Here is a 13,128-nt window from a genome sequence, read left to right as displayed (position 1 = left end):
CTAGGACTACCCCATCATGCACACATAGTAGGCCTGCTGCCTTCTTCCAACCACCATCCATCCACATATCCAACCACCCATCCATCTCCCCACCCATTCATCTACATAATCAACCACTCATCTATCTATCCAATGAACTTACCACCTATCCATCCGCCCCTCCAACCACCTACCCATCCCTCCATCCATCCATCCACCCACTCAAACCACCATCCCCCTCCCATCTACCTACTCCATCCACTACTCAACCAATATCTGATCCTGTCAGCTAGCTAGGCACCCTCCCAAATCCCCACACCCATCTACCCATCTGAACATCCACTCAACCCACCCATCCATGTCCCATCTGCCTGCCCATCCAACCCACCACCCAAGTAAATACTAATCCATATGACCAAGCAAGCATCCCCTCATCTCTGCACACATACTTCCACCCAGCTGCCCAGACATCCATCTATCAATTGCATGTTTCCTTGTTTGTCTCCTCCACTACAGTATAAGCTCCATAAAGACAGAAGTCTTGTCTTCTGCCTAGTTCATTATTGTTTCCCCACTGCCCAGCTCAAGAGTCTCAGGAGACTTCAAGAAACGTACATACAATATATATAACCATGTACTCAATTAATTCAGATATTTCCTACTACGATCCAGGCTTTTTCTAGGCAGACATATCCATTCCAGGTAATCACCTACTTATTTACCTATCAGGGCACACATCCATCCGTTGCTAACCTAGTCATCCACCTATTGTCCCATCCACCCTACTCTTCACCCACCCCCTCATCCATGATTCAAATGCCCACTCACTTACCCAACCAACACCCACAGAACTCACCCATCTCCACACCCACCCGCCTCTTCCTTCATCCACCTCCCAGACCCATGCCCTCCCTGCCATGAGGGAGCTGGTGTGGGATTTGGAGGCGTAGGAAGATGCTCTCATCTGGGGCCTGGGGGTTGGTGGAGGTGGGATCTGGGCTTCACTGAGAAGCAAGTGCTGCCCCCAGCAATGAAGAATATCTTTTATGGAGCACTTTAAACTATGGGTCTTCTACTGTGTAAGAACTTTAGGTTCATTTTACAGATGAGGGAATGGAGGGTCTGAGAGGATGAAGGTCTAAGGTCACAGGGCTGGTGAGAACTCCCTTAAATCGCCCCTCCTTGAGACCACCAATTAGGGGAGAATTCAGGAGAGCTGAATGGGGGGAGGGGGTGCTTTCTGATTGGCAACACATAGAGGCAAAAAAAAAAACATTAATTTTACTGAAATCAAGATTTTACTGGGCAAGCTCATGGTGCCAGACCGGTTGGCACCTACAGCTCCACTCCCACTGTAGGCCACCTAGGGGTGAGGCAGGGGTGAGACTGACCCCCAAGACGCTATCTCTCTGCTCCCAGACCACGTGGGATGGGATGGGCAGCTCAGGTGGTGTCTCCATTGACACAGGGTGCTTTGAGGGGCAGGGGCTGGCTCCGGGATCCTGACGTCCTCGGAAGAAGCTGCAGGCTCTGGACGGCATCCCTCAGCTGGGCCTGAGTATTCTCCATCTCAGTCAGGCGGAGCTCCTGGGGAGGCGGCGGCGGTGGGCTCGGAGCCAGGGGAAGATTGCACCCCAACCCTCGTTCCCTCACTCAGCCCAGATCTGCCCCAGGGCTCGGGCAGGGGTCTCACCAGACTTTTCAGCCTGTGGTCCTCACTGCTTGGAGGATGGCGCCCTGGATCCGACTGCGAGGTCCTGTGGGGATCAGCGGCAGGGGAGAGGGTCAGAAGCTGAGGAACTCGCCTCCAGCTCTTGGTTGGAGAGGCAAGGATTCAGGGGAAGGGGCTTGAAGTGGAGACGGGGGTCTGTCAGCTGGGGGGCGGGACCTAGATCAGTTTGAAGAAGGCGCTGAATCAGAGCTTTGAATGGCTGGGAGGAAAGGACCAACCAACTCTTGGAGGCGGGGCTTGGCCGGTCCTGGGTGGGGTCGTGACCGGGATGGGGGCGTGCCCAGACGGCGAGAGGGCCTGGCCCAACCTGTTTGGGGGAGGCTGATTGAAGGGTGGGGCCTGGTCAAGAGGACCTGCTAAGGACCTGGGGCGGGTTCACCTGGGGCGGGCAGAGCTGACCAAGAGGTGGGGCCCACACAGGTGTGTTGGGGCGGGGCTGGCCTAGGGGCGTGGCCGTGCCGGGAGTGATTTGGGTAGGACAGACTGGGAGGCAGGACCTGAATGAAAGTGGGGCCTGGGCCGATCTGATTGCAGCAGGCCCACCTCGGGGCGGAGCTAATGGAGAGGGCGGGGCTCACCCTTCACGGAGCCTGGAGTCCAGGTCCTGCAGGCGGCCCCGAAGCTGTTCCTGCTGCTCCGTCAAGGCCCGGATGTCGGTGCTCAGCGACTCCACGAGGCCCGACAGCTTCTTCTGTTCTTCGCGCAGGGCGGCCGCCTCGCACTGCAGCTCTGCCAGCTGTGGGAGGAAGCAGCTGTAACCTGACCCGCCGTCCTGCCCCTTCTTCTCCCCAAAGACCCTGACCTTCCTGTCCCTTGCGCTCCGCCTCCTCACTGCCATGCCCCGTTGGGGAACATCGTTCTCATTTTACAGAGGAGGAAACTGAGGCTCAGAGAGGGTTGGGCGTGGGCCCGGGGTCACACAGCGCCAACGAGCTCGGTATTGAACCGATGCCTGCCCGGGTTCAGTCTTTTTTCAGTCCTGTCTCTCCCCTCTGTGGGCGGACCTAGGCTGTACCTCACCTTGCCCACGGGTCGGTGCGCGCCGGGCGCCTGGTCTCTGTCTCGCGGCTGGTCCAGCTGGCGCTGCCAGGGCACCGACGGCTTCCGAGGCAGCGAGGTGGAGGCTCCGGTCCAGGGCCGGCTGCGGGGCGCGGGGCCCATGCGTAGGGAGCCTTTGGGTCGCGGTCTGGGCCCCGCAGATGGGCGGCGGCGAGTGGCACGGCCAGCAGGGACGCTCTGCGTGCGCTGCACCGGCCTGGGCAGCCTCGGGGGCCGCTCCTCGTCTGGCCGCTGCCAGGCCCAACTCCCTGCGCCCTGAACGCTGCGCAGGGACTGGCTCTTGGAGATGAGAGGGGTGTGCTTGGAGAGGTCCCGAGGGGCCAGGAAGCCGGGCTTTTCCCCTGCGGAGAAGCTGGGGGTGGGATGGGGGAGCTCAGACCCTCCACTGGCCCCTGAGCTGACCCCATCCCTACCTCTGACCCGAAATGACCCCACCCCTCATCTTGCACTTCTGTGTGACCCTGTCACGGATGGGATCACATTTTGACCTCTGACACTGTCTTGGACTTCCGACAAGACTGTCCTCTCTATGGCCCTTGTCATGACCCCAGTCTAATCTTTGACTGTTCGCTAGCCTTGTCCCTGACCTCTGACACAGTGTAACTCTTGACCTGACCCTCTCTGTAACCTCTGATTCCAATCTGACCCCGGACTTGACTTCTGCTTGCAAGGGTAGCCTCTTCCTTCCCAGTCTGATCCCCGCTTGTCTCCAGTCTCTGACCTTAAGCTGACCTGTCTCTGCCCCCTAATAGACCATGGTCCCTGACTTCTGATCCCAAATACGTCTCTCCCTTGACCCCATCTGACCTTGGGCCTGACCTCTGCTTACAATATGAACCTGTTGTTAACCCTTGATGATGCAGCTTAACATCTGACGCTGGTCTTACCCCGATTCTACTCCATCCACAACCTCTCACTGGAACCTCACCCTCCTCGCTGACCACGATGTCACTTTCTCTCCCTGACTCCAGATGTGACTTCTCTCTGACCTCTGCAACGACCAATCCCCCTCGGACTTCAACCTGACCCCGAGCCTGCCCTCTGACCATACTGTGAGCCTCTCCCTGATCCCTTGGATGACCTCGTCTCCAGCCTCTGACCTCCGTCCAACCCCAATGTGCCGACCCCACACGTGCCTCTGTCCCTCACCCCTGACACAGGATCATGTCTTCACTGTCTTCACTTCCGACCCCAGTCTGACCTGTGCTTGCCTTCAGCCCTGCCCCTGCTCTCACCCATCAGAACTGGACTGCCTTGAGGCAGGCAGGTTACCTGGAGTGGACCTGGGCTGGGGGTGGTGGGAGGCGCATTGGCACAGACACAGGTACAGGGCGGCCCTCCTCAATGGCGCGCAGGATGGTGGGTAGTGGTTCCAGGCTGTCACGAGTTGCCTGGTGAGGCATGCAGGGAGGATGCTGAGCAAGCTCTGCAGGGCCAGAGGCTCCCTGCCCTCTTGCCTCCTTACCCCATGTCCTGGGCCCTGTGCTCAGGCCACACCTGGTCAAGTTCAGCAAAGATGGTACAGAGCTGTGCGTGCAGGACCGCCAGCTGGAGGGCCAGGTCACTGTTGCCCTGGTAACCACTGGGTGCTGCGTCCACATCCACCATGGCCACTTGGTCCAGGAAGTGTTGCATGGCTGGTCCGTGATCCTCCAGGAAGCTATTCATGAAGCCCATGTAGGCCTCCTTCTCACCAAACCTGGGTCAGGGCCGACTGGGTGGGTCAGGTCAGGCACCTGCCACCCCCACGGCCCCAGCATGGCCCCCCAGACTCCCAGCACCTACGGGGCACGGTTGGCAAGGTTCTGGATGACCTTGGCGATCAGCGTGAGGGCGCGGGCTGGGCCGGGTGCTGGGTGCTCTGGTGCCAGGCCAAAGAGGCTGGGTGCCAGGATGGCGGGACACAGGAGCCGCAGGAAGAGAGAGGCACACACTAGTCGGGGGCCAAGTGCCTCAGAGCCACGAGCCTTGCATTCTTCTCGCCAGCCTGAGAACACGGTGCCCAGCTCTGCCGGGAAGCAGCTGGAGTGGAAGAGACAACGGTCAGAGGGGGCAGGATATGGGCATATAGGTCATGGATGGTCAAAGTCCTAAGGTCAGGGGTCAGAAGTCACCTGCGTTCTGGAGGATTGGAGACATCAGGGATAACGGTGCTTGGGGTTATAGATCCACTGGGGTCAGGGTTTATGTTGTAGTTATTGTGGTGACCTCTGGAGTCAGTAATCTTGTAATTGGGAGTAGAGTTTCACATAAAGACAGAGGCCATGAGCTTGGGACATAGCTATAACTGGACATGAGTTTGGGGTGCCAGACAGAGTACATGATATGAAGTAGGGTAGGATTGGGGTTACAGGGTCGCCTAGGTTCAGAAATTACAGGATTGATGTCCCAGGTGACATGGGATTAGGGATACAAGTTAACCTAGGGCCAGAGGTGAAGGAATTGGAATCCCAGGTTTCCTATGATCAGTTACGTGGGATTTGGGGTACAGGGTCACTTAAGGTCAAGGTCATGGATTGGGGTTATGGCATCACCTGGAATCAGAGGTCATAGGATTGAGGTCCTATGCTAACCGGGGTCAGGTGGCATGGAATTAAGGTATGGTGTCACTTGTAGTTAGAGGACAAGGAATTCGGTCTCAAGTTATTTGGGATCAGGAACCCCAACTTGAGATGACATTGGGAATGGGTTCCAGATTTAGCAAATAAAACTTTAGGACAAACAGTTAAACTTGAATTTCAGATAAAAAAATTAATAATTTTTTTTGTTTAAGAATGTCTCAAACATTGCATCCCATTTAACTGGGCATCCTATATTTTATCTGGCAAACCCTAATTGGTGGTCAGGGTTATTAGCACAATGGTTGAGAGGCAGGGGTAGGCTGAGGTGCTGGGGCCCTGATTCTCACTCGTAGGAGTGGATGATGTTCTGGAAGACCTCCTCACAGCTGTTTTGCAGTCTGGCCTGGTGCTGGGGCAGCTCTGCGGCTGGGCACTTGCTGGGGTCCACCTCACAGTCCTCAGTGGAGGCACAGAGACGCCTCACGACCTGCCCTGCATACCAGTACAGCCAGACAGGGGCCAGGGCCATGACTGCCAGAACTCACCACACCCAGCCTCCAACTCTCTCCAACTGACTCCGAGGCACCTGACTCTCGGGGAGCCCCCAATTCCCTCTAGGATCCCAGCACCCCCAAAGCACCACCCACTACCAGAATCCAGGTTACCCGGGAACTCCTAGATCTCCCCTGGGGTCCCCTAGCCTGCCCAGCAGGCCTCGGACACCCACCCCTGCCTCACCCAGAGTCTCTTGGAGGTAATCCTGTGCCACCAGCTTCATATATTCGTCGATGGCCTTGGTGGCCAAAGTGTTTTCCCGAAACAGCAGTGCCTCACGGCCTCCACTGCGTGCCAGCTCCGCGGTGCCCAGGTCTGTCACCAGCGCCTGGGCATAGCGGGGCTCACATTGCGCGGGGAGCAGACTGAGGGAAGGGGACTCCCTGCCTTTGGCCAGTCACCCAACCCGGGGCACAGGCTCCGCCCCTCGTAGCTGCTGATCAGGCTTTGCCCACACTGTTGCGGCTCTCAACAGGCCGGAACCTCCACCCCTCACAGCAGAAACTTAAGTCTTTCAGAGCTGAGGCTAAGCTCTGGCCCCGCCCCTCGCAACCGAAGCTCAGGCCCCGCCCCTCAAGGTGCCCCATCCCTCGCAGGTGCCATTTGGTGGGTCCTGCCCCCCACCCTGGCCTGGAGCGCGCGATCGGTCTGCCTCTAGTCACCCTGGTCCGCCCCGTCGCGGCGCCGCACCTGCGCCCTGCCGGTGGCCTGCAGCACGCGCACCATGGCAGCCGCCAGCTCCTCCTTGGCCTGTGCTGACAGCGCGGGCTCGAGCGCCCCGCAGAGGCGCGCGTAGTGGAAAGTGAGGAACTCCGCCAGCTCCTTGTAGCGCTCGGACGGCAGCACACGCAGGCGCCGCGCCCGGATCCGCGCCCGCAGCGCCCCGCCGGCTGATGTCCCGAGCAGCGGGAACCAGCGCTCCAGGCCGGCGGCGGGCGCGCGGGGGACGCCCAGCTCTTCCAGCGCCAGTGCCACGCGGCCCAGCACAGCGCCCCCCGGGCCCACTCCGCGCAGCCGCAACGACAGGCGTCGTGCCGGTGGCAGCGCCTCGAAGTGGAAGCGCTCGGCCCAGAAGAGCTGGCCCGAGCCAGCCCGTGGCGCCGTGCGTGCCAGCAGCGCGCCATCCAGCCACAGCTCGGCGCACACGCCCGGCGCCCCCGCCGCCGCCCGGGGTAGCCCCTTTGCTTCGTGCACCCACACGCTCAGCCACGTCTCTTCCCGCTCCACATTGTCCTGCGGACCGGAGGGGGGCAGGCGTCGGTGCTCGAAGTTGGGCGCCAGAGGCGAAGCGCGGGGCCCCTACCCACCGGAGATCGCTGACTCCTGGGGGAAGGCAGTGGGGCCGCGGAGATCCTAAGGTGGCTATGCGGAAGCCCTCTAGCTTTTCTGGGCTCTCCGAGAGAGATCGGGGCTCCAGGGTATGGGGTAGCCGAAGGGTCGGGGCTTGGCGGCTGCCTGGTAGGCGGGCTTTGGGTGCAAATCGGGCCCGGACTGAATAGAAGGGACGAGGTCATGCCTCAAGGAGCTGGTGATAGACTAGGGAAGCGGGGGAGGGTCTCGGAGTGGTTGCGAAGGTGTGGGTGGGCAGGCGTGTGTAAGGGGCAGTGCTATGGCGCGGGCGGGCTTTGGGTTGGGTAGGAGGGGCTGGCCTCCAGGTCCGACTTTCCGCTGTACCGACCTGGCTGGGCTGGAAGTGGCGACGAAGGTCCTCGATCCAGCGGTCTCTCTCAGCGGCCGAGCGACAAGAGAAGCAGCGGCTCCCGCCTGCCCACGTTACCTGTGGGGGAGGAGATTCCACGGTGCAGTTGAGGCCGAGGGTGGAGCCTGAGTGTAGGGGTGAGGTGGGGAGTTGCCCGCACTTACCTGGAAGCAGTGAGGCTCCTCCAGGAGGCTGGGGTGCAGCGGCCAGATCCGCACGTCCCTCTCGGCGCCCAGGTCCAGCTCGGAGAGTGTGGCCAGCGATTCGCGAGAGCCCAGAGCACTGGGGGGTCTGGGGAGGGGCGCGTGGACAAGCGGTCATTTCTCCCTTCCCCACAGCCTAAAGGGCGGAGGGAGGCCAGGATGGACCTGAACCTAAATTGGCCTTGAACCCATGGCTATTAGGATAAACCCAGCTCCTCACGGTGGCCTGCGTGGCCTTGCCTAGTACAGCCAGCCCCTGCTGCCTTTTGACTTCATTTCCCTCCACAAAATCCCTCCCTGCGAGAACTCCACTCACACTGCCCTTGTTTTGTTGCTTCATCCTACCTCTTGACCTTTGCACTTGCTGTTCCCTCTGCCTGGAATGCTTTCCTGCCCCTCTTGGCCTAGATCTCATCCAACCTTTAGATCTCAGTTCAAGGGTACGTTCCCTGACACTCCCAGACCAGGGTGTTGACTTCACTCCTGTTTTAGAGTTATTGTGTCAGACTCTGCCCCCACCCTTCAACCGAGGGCTGGCTCTGTGCTAGAGTCTTTCAGTGGCCCCAGCATTGCCCAACATGGGGCAGGACACAGAGGGGGCCACTGGGGTATTTGGTGAAGGTTGGAATGATAGGCAGAAGGACAGGGAGGGGGCAAAGTCTAATCCCAGCCTTTCAGCCCTTCAGAGACCCTTACCCATCCCGGGAGGCATTGGCTCCCAGCTCCGACCTGCCCTTTTTCTTCTCCTTCAGTCGCTTGAGCAACCCCTGTGGGGAGGAGGATGTCACCTGGGTGGAACTCCATGCTCCCTCCTCGGCTCCTTTCCCCTCAGGATATCCTGGAGGATCTGCTGATCTTGGGGGACCACAAGCTCAGGCTGTATTAGCAGGAACAGTAAAGGCAACCAACAGCTCCCATTTCTAAAGCACTAACTGTGTGCTTTCCTGCGTTCTCTACTGACTTGTAAACAGCCCTGAGGGGGGGTTTCTTTCATTAGTTCCATGTGACAGATAGGGACACTGAGGCCCAGAGAGGGTCAGTGACCTGCCCAAGATCACCCAGTAAGAGTCTGTTTTCACCTCTGAGGGCCTGGGAGTTTTTACTCTCCCCTCCACCACCCCACCCCCCATGCCTTACCCGAACGTTGTGGACCTGGTTGGGGCCAGCAGCCTCTGGCTCGGTCTTTCCCGGGATCCGGTCTGTGGGTGATCAGGCACGGAAGGTTGGGAGTGGGATCATCTTGGGCTCTGCCCCAAATGCTCCAGCCCTCCCCACCTCTCAAGCTCACCTGGATCCCTGAGGCTCCCCATGGCCACCTGGATGCTGCCCTCAGAGCTAGCGCTCCCCACCCGGGGCCGGCGAGGACCCTGTTCCCCCACAAGACGGGGTAGTCAGGACGGGGAGGCGGGCAGGCGGGCAGACGGAGAGGCAGGCAGCTTTCCATTGTCCCCCTCCCCCTCCCCTTCCTCTCCTCCCCGCCCCTTGCCCACGTACGCCCTCTTACCTCCTCCTCACCCCCAAGCAGCAGCAGCCTCCCGTCCAGCAGAGTGAAGGCCCCAATGTTCCAGATGGGCGCGTCGGGGGTGGGGGCCTCGGGGATCTGTGGGACAGGGGGCTCCGGCTCTGGCTCAGGCTCTGGGTAGAGGAGGAGGTGCTGGGGACCTGGGAGTCCTTTCCTCTCCCTCAGACCACAATCTCCATTCACCAAGGCTCATGGGGATTTCCTCCTGAGGGCCTCCTTCCCCTTCTCCCCCACCAGCCATGTCAGGCTGCTGTTGGACAAGTCTCCAGCCCTCTCTGGAGGGGCCTTGTCCCCATGGCCATGGGTAGTGGATGCAGCCCACCCACTGTGTGCCCTGAACTGTATTTACTGTTCCACATGCCTTCTTTCATTTAACCCTCCAAAAGCCACTCAAAGGGCTATTAGAACTCCCACTTTACCAGGGAGGAAACCGAAACCCAGAGAGGTTGAGTGACTTGCCCAGGATCACACAGCTTGTGAGTGGTTGAGCTGGGCTTCAGACACAAGTATTCTTCTCTTAACCAAGAGAGTGCGTAGTCCAAGAGGTTAAACAACAGGACAGCAGCTTTGGCTCCTTACAAAAACAACTAGTCCAAGGTGGGGAAACTATTCAAACTTTGAGAAAGGAACAGAAAAGGTCAAGGTTGGGGAGAGAGTGGTGCAGTGGGTCAGGAAAGGCCTCCCAGAGAGAGTAAGTTTGTGCTGGGTCTTGAACAGAGGATTGGGTTTTAACAAACAAAGATGGTGGGGACGGTGACAGGAACAGCTTGGGCAAAAGCTGGGAGATGAAAAGTTCTAGAGAAATAAAGGAGAGAAGAAGAAGGGCTTGGAGGGCTCAGAGGCTAGAGGGGAAGGTCCAGGAAGAGATTGGTGCAGGACCTTGGGTGTGGGTTAGAGGAGCTGGGGTTTTGTCCTGGGAGAAGTGGGGAGCCATGGGAGGTGTTTGAGCAGGGGAGGAGCAGGTCTTCTTATTAGAGGGCTCTCTCTTGATCCTATGGAGTGGGCAATACCTGATAACCTGGAGGGGGTTGAAGGAGTGCCTCTGCAAAATGGGAATATGAACAGTGAGAGTTAAAAGAGCTTCCAGGAATAGAAGGGCTGAATCAAGCCTCCCAGATTACCTGTCTGTCCTGTTGTTTACCACCAGGGGAAGAAATGATAACTCCCACCTTTTGATGGATCACTTAAAATATGCTGGGCCCTGAGCTAGTGCTACATTCACGAGCTCTAATCCTCAGATACCCCTTACCCCAGATTCCTCTGTGTGACACAGCCCCACCTGCCATTTTCTTGTTTACTTGTTTACTGTCTGTCACACCCTTACACTGTGAGCTTCACGGGACAGGCAGTTATATCTGTTTTGTTCACTGTTGTGTCCTCAGTGCCTGAATCAGGGCCTGGCACACAGTGGATGCTCAACAGACTTCTGCCTGAATGAACGAATGAATGAAAGAAATAATATAGCCTTCAAGGTAGGGGCTCAGCTTTCCCATTGAACTGATGGGGAAGCTGGGGCTCGAGGAGGTGAAGAAACTAAGACTTGGAGGCTGGAGGGCAGGAGGGCAGGAGGCGGCGGGGACGGATATCCAGGCAGGAGAGGATGAGCCTGGGCCCGTCAGATGTGAGGAGAGACCCATTGGGGCCAAGAGCCATTTGGCATCTGGACAGTGCTACCCTCAGTCTATTCCCTGTGGCTTCCCCAGGCTGGATCCCCTGCCCACAGGGCCCTGGCCTCTCCCCCACCCCAGGCCTTGGGTGAGGGGGAAAGAAGGAAGAGGGCAGCTAGGCCCCAGCCACTTCCTGTTGGGCTTTCGCACTCCCCACAACTTCCTGTGTCTGTAGGGCTGATGCTCGGAGGCAGACAAAACCCAAGCATCCGCCCTCGCAGCCTGTGGGGGAGCCATGTACCTGGGGCCTCCGGCTCTGGCTCTGAGTCCGGCGGTGGGCTCTTATGCCTCCCCCAGAGGGTCTTGGACAGCCGAAGGCGGCTTGTGCGCGACTCCTTGGGGGGTGCAGAGAGGACACGACGGAACAGCGAGCGAGGGGCTGGCTGGTTGCTGACCACGGGCTCCTGGTGGCTCAGCGCCCTCCCCCAGCCCGCAAGGCGGCCCCAGCGGAACCCTCCAGCCCCCTTCTCCCCACTGCCCCCTGTGTGCCAGCGGTAGGAGGTCAGCGGGGATGGGGCTGCAGACTGGGCTTGGGGGACCTGGCTTGGCGATGGTGGGTCCATGGTGGGGCTTCTCCTGGGGGACGAGAGAGGGTGCCAGTTCTGCCGTGTGTCTCCCCACATGCTCCCCTCATCTTGGTCCCCTTCCCACTCTCAGCTCTGCCCCCAGGGAACCCCCTCAGGGGCCATACACACTCTTTCCCTTACCTTGACTTCCTGACCAGCCCCAGAATCAGCAGCCGTCTGCACACTGCCTGGCTTCCTCCCGCTGAACGCAACTCCACGTGACCCTGTCTGTCCCACCCCACCCCACAGCCAGGCTGGGAGGGCACAGCGTAGCAGGATGCAGGAGGAGAGGAGGTGACAGAGCAGGACTCAGAATCTCTCATTGACCAGGAGGTCCCACATGCCCCTCTCTGAGCCTCAGTTGTCTTCTCTGCAAAATGGGCACATGCTGACCAAATGCTGGTACAGAGTACTTGGAACTCTCATCCACTGCTGGTCAGAGTGTAGGCCGATTCACCCAAGTTGGAAAACTGTTTGGCATGATCTGCGAATATTGACTGTACAGCTCTCCTGTGACCCTGCAAGTCCACTGCTAGGTGTATACACCTAATAGACATGACCACTGGTGCTATTTGTAACAGCCCCAAACTGGAAACAATCCAAGTGTGCATCTACTGTAGAAGGGCTCAGTTGTGGTCTCCTCCACAGTGGGATGTTCCCACCATGCAGCAATAAGGATCAACAGACCACTGGGTGAGTGAACTCAAATGACGTGCAAACAATGTTGAGCAAAAAAACAAACAGTGACAAGTAAACACTGTGTGGCTGCATTTCTATAAAGTTCTAAAGCAGGCAAGACTACGTGTAACAAGTCAGGATATGGGTCTCCTGTGGAGGGCTAGTGACTGGGCGGGGGGGTGGGGTGGGGAGTTGAGGGGAGCACAAGGGGGCTCCTGGGAGCTGATCATGGTAGTGGTTTTTTAGATTGAGGTGAAATTCACATAACATAAATTTATTTATTTCTTTATTTTTGCTTCCCGAGTGTCCTTGACTGTAAATTAGCAAATTGAACTTCTGGGTTTTTCATCAGCTTCTAGTGAGCTTTGTTATCAGCGTGAATGAGTTTCTGAGAGTCTGTCTATTCTGTAGTTGAACTAACACAAGTGAATTTCTGGATATGCTCAGTTTTAATTGACAGAGACCTCACAAAGAGTTATTTACCCTCATAATGTAAATTTAGCATGTTTTCTTCCTTGAGCTGGGTGCTGGTGTTACATGGGTGTGTTCTGTTGTGAAAATTCATTGAGCTGTACATTTTGGTGCCGTTTCCTAACAAATGTTTACTTGAAAGGAAAGGTGGGCAAATGCTGTTCTGAGGAATAAGTGAGTCAGTGTGCGAGTCAGTAGAATCCTGCCCCAGGAGTGGGTTCGAGTGCCAGCTGGTCCTTCTGTCACTGTGTGACCTCAGGCAAGTCACTTCCTCTCTCTGAGCCTTGGTTTCCATATTTGTACAACAAGATAATATCAGTTTCAGAAGGTTTATAATGGGAACTTTTGTTTATTCAACAAAGGTTTCCTGAGTGCCTACTAGGTGCTAGGTGCTGGAGAAGCCACTTTAGGGGACCTAAAGAAACTTGGTTTCTGT

At 57.7% G+C, this 13,128-nt stretch overlaps 1 protein-coding gene across 3 annotated transcripts; it reads right to left on the bottom strand.

The window, feature by feature from the left end:
• Positions 1–1,258: 1,258 nt before the first annotated feature.
• On the bottom strand, positions 1,259–11,792 carry RASAL3 (RAS protein activator like 3). Of its 3 annotated transcripts, none has more exons than XM_004443536.3 (18): positions 11,685–11,792; positions 11,219–11,553; positions 9,293–9,423; positions 9,077–9,155; positions 8,926–8,987; positions 8,485–8,555; positions 7,750–7,876; positions 7,565–7,663; positions 6,577–7,119; positions 6,070–6,214; positions 5,679–5,823; positions 4,556–4,792; positions 4,268–4,469; positions 4,043–4,161; positions 2,732–3,122; positions 2,290–2,447; positions 1,673–1,736; positions 1,259–1,566 (listed from the first exon to the last, which is right to left on the bottom strand). In XM_004443536.3, exons 2-18 carry the CDS (start codon positions 11,538–11,540, stop codon positions 1,423–1,425), a joined length of 3,039 nt encoding a protein of 1,012 aa, XP_004443593.1. In that variant the 5' UTR covers positions 11,541–11,553; positions 11,685–11,792; the 3' UTR covers positions 1,259–1,422. The 3 variants fall into 3 exon arrangements, with proteins under 3 accessions (XP_004443593.1, XP_087299795.1, XP_087299796.1); XM_087443669.1 differs by having other exon boundaries at positions 6,610–7,119; XM_087443670.1 differs by lacking the exons at positions 1,259–1,566; positions 1,673–1,736 and adding an exon at positions 1,743–1,867.
• Between the last annotated feature and the right edge of the window lie 1,336 nt (positions 11,793–13,128).

This window comes from Ceratotherium simum, chromosome 18 (genome assembly GCF_057802395.1).
Source record: "Ceratotherium simum simum isolate JZ-2026a chromosome 18, ASM5780239v1, whole genome shotgun sequence".
NCBI classification, from domain to species: domain Eukaryota; kingdom Metazoa; phylum Chordata; class Mammalia; order Perissodactyla; family Rhinocerotidae; genus Ceratotherium; species Ceratotherium simum.
This window is presented reverse-complemented; position numbering and strand designations above follow the sequence as displayed.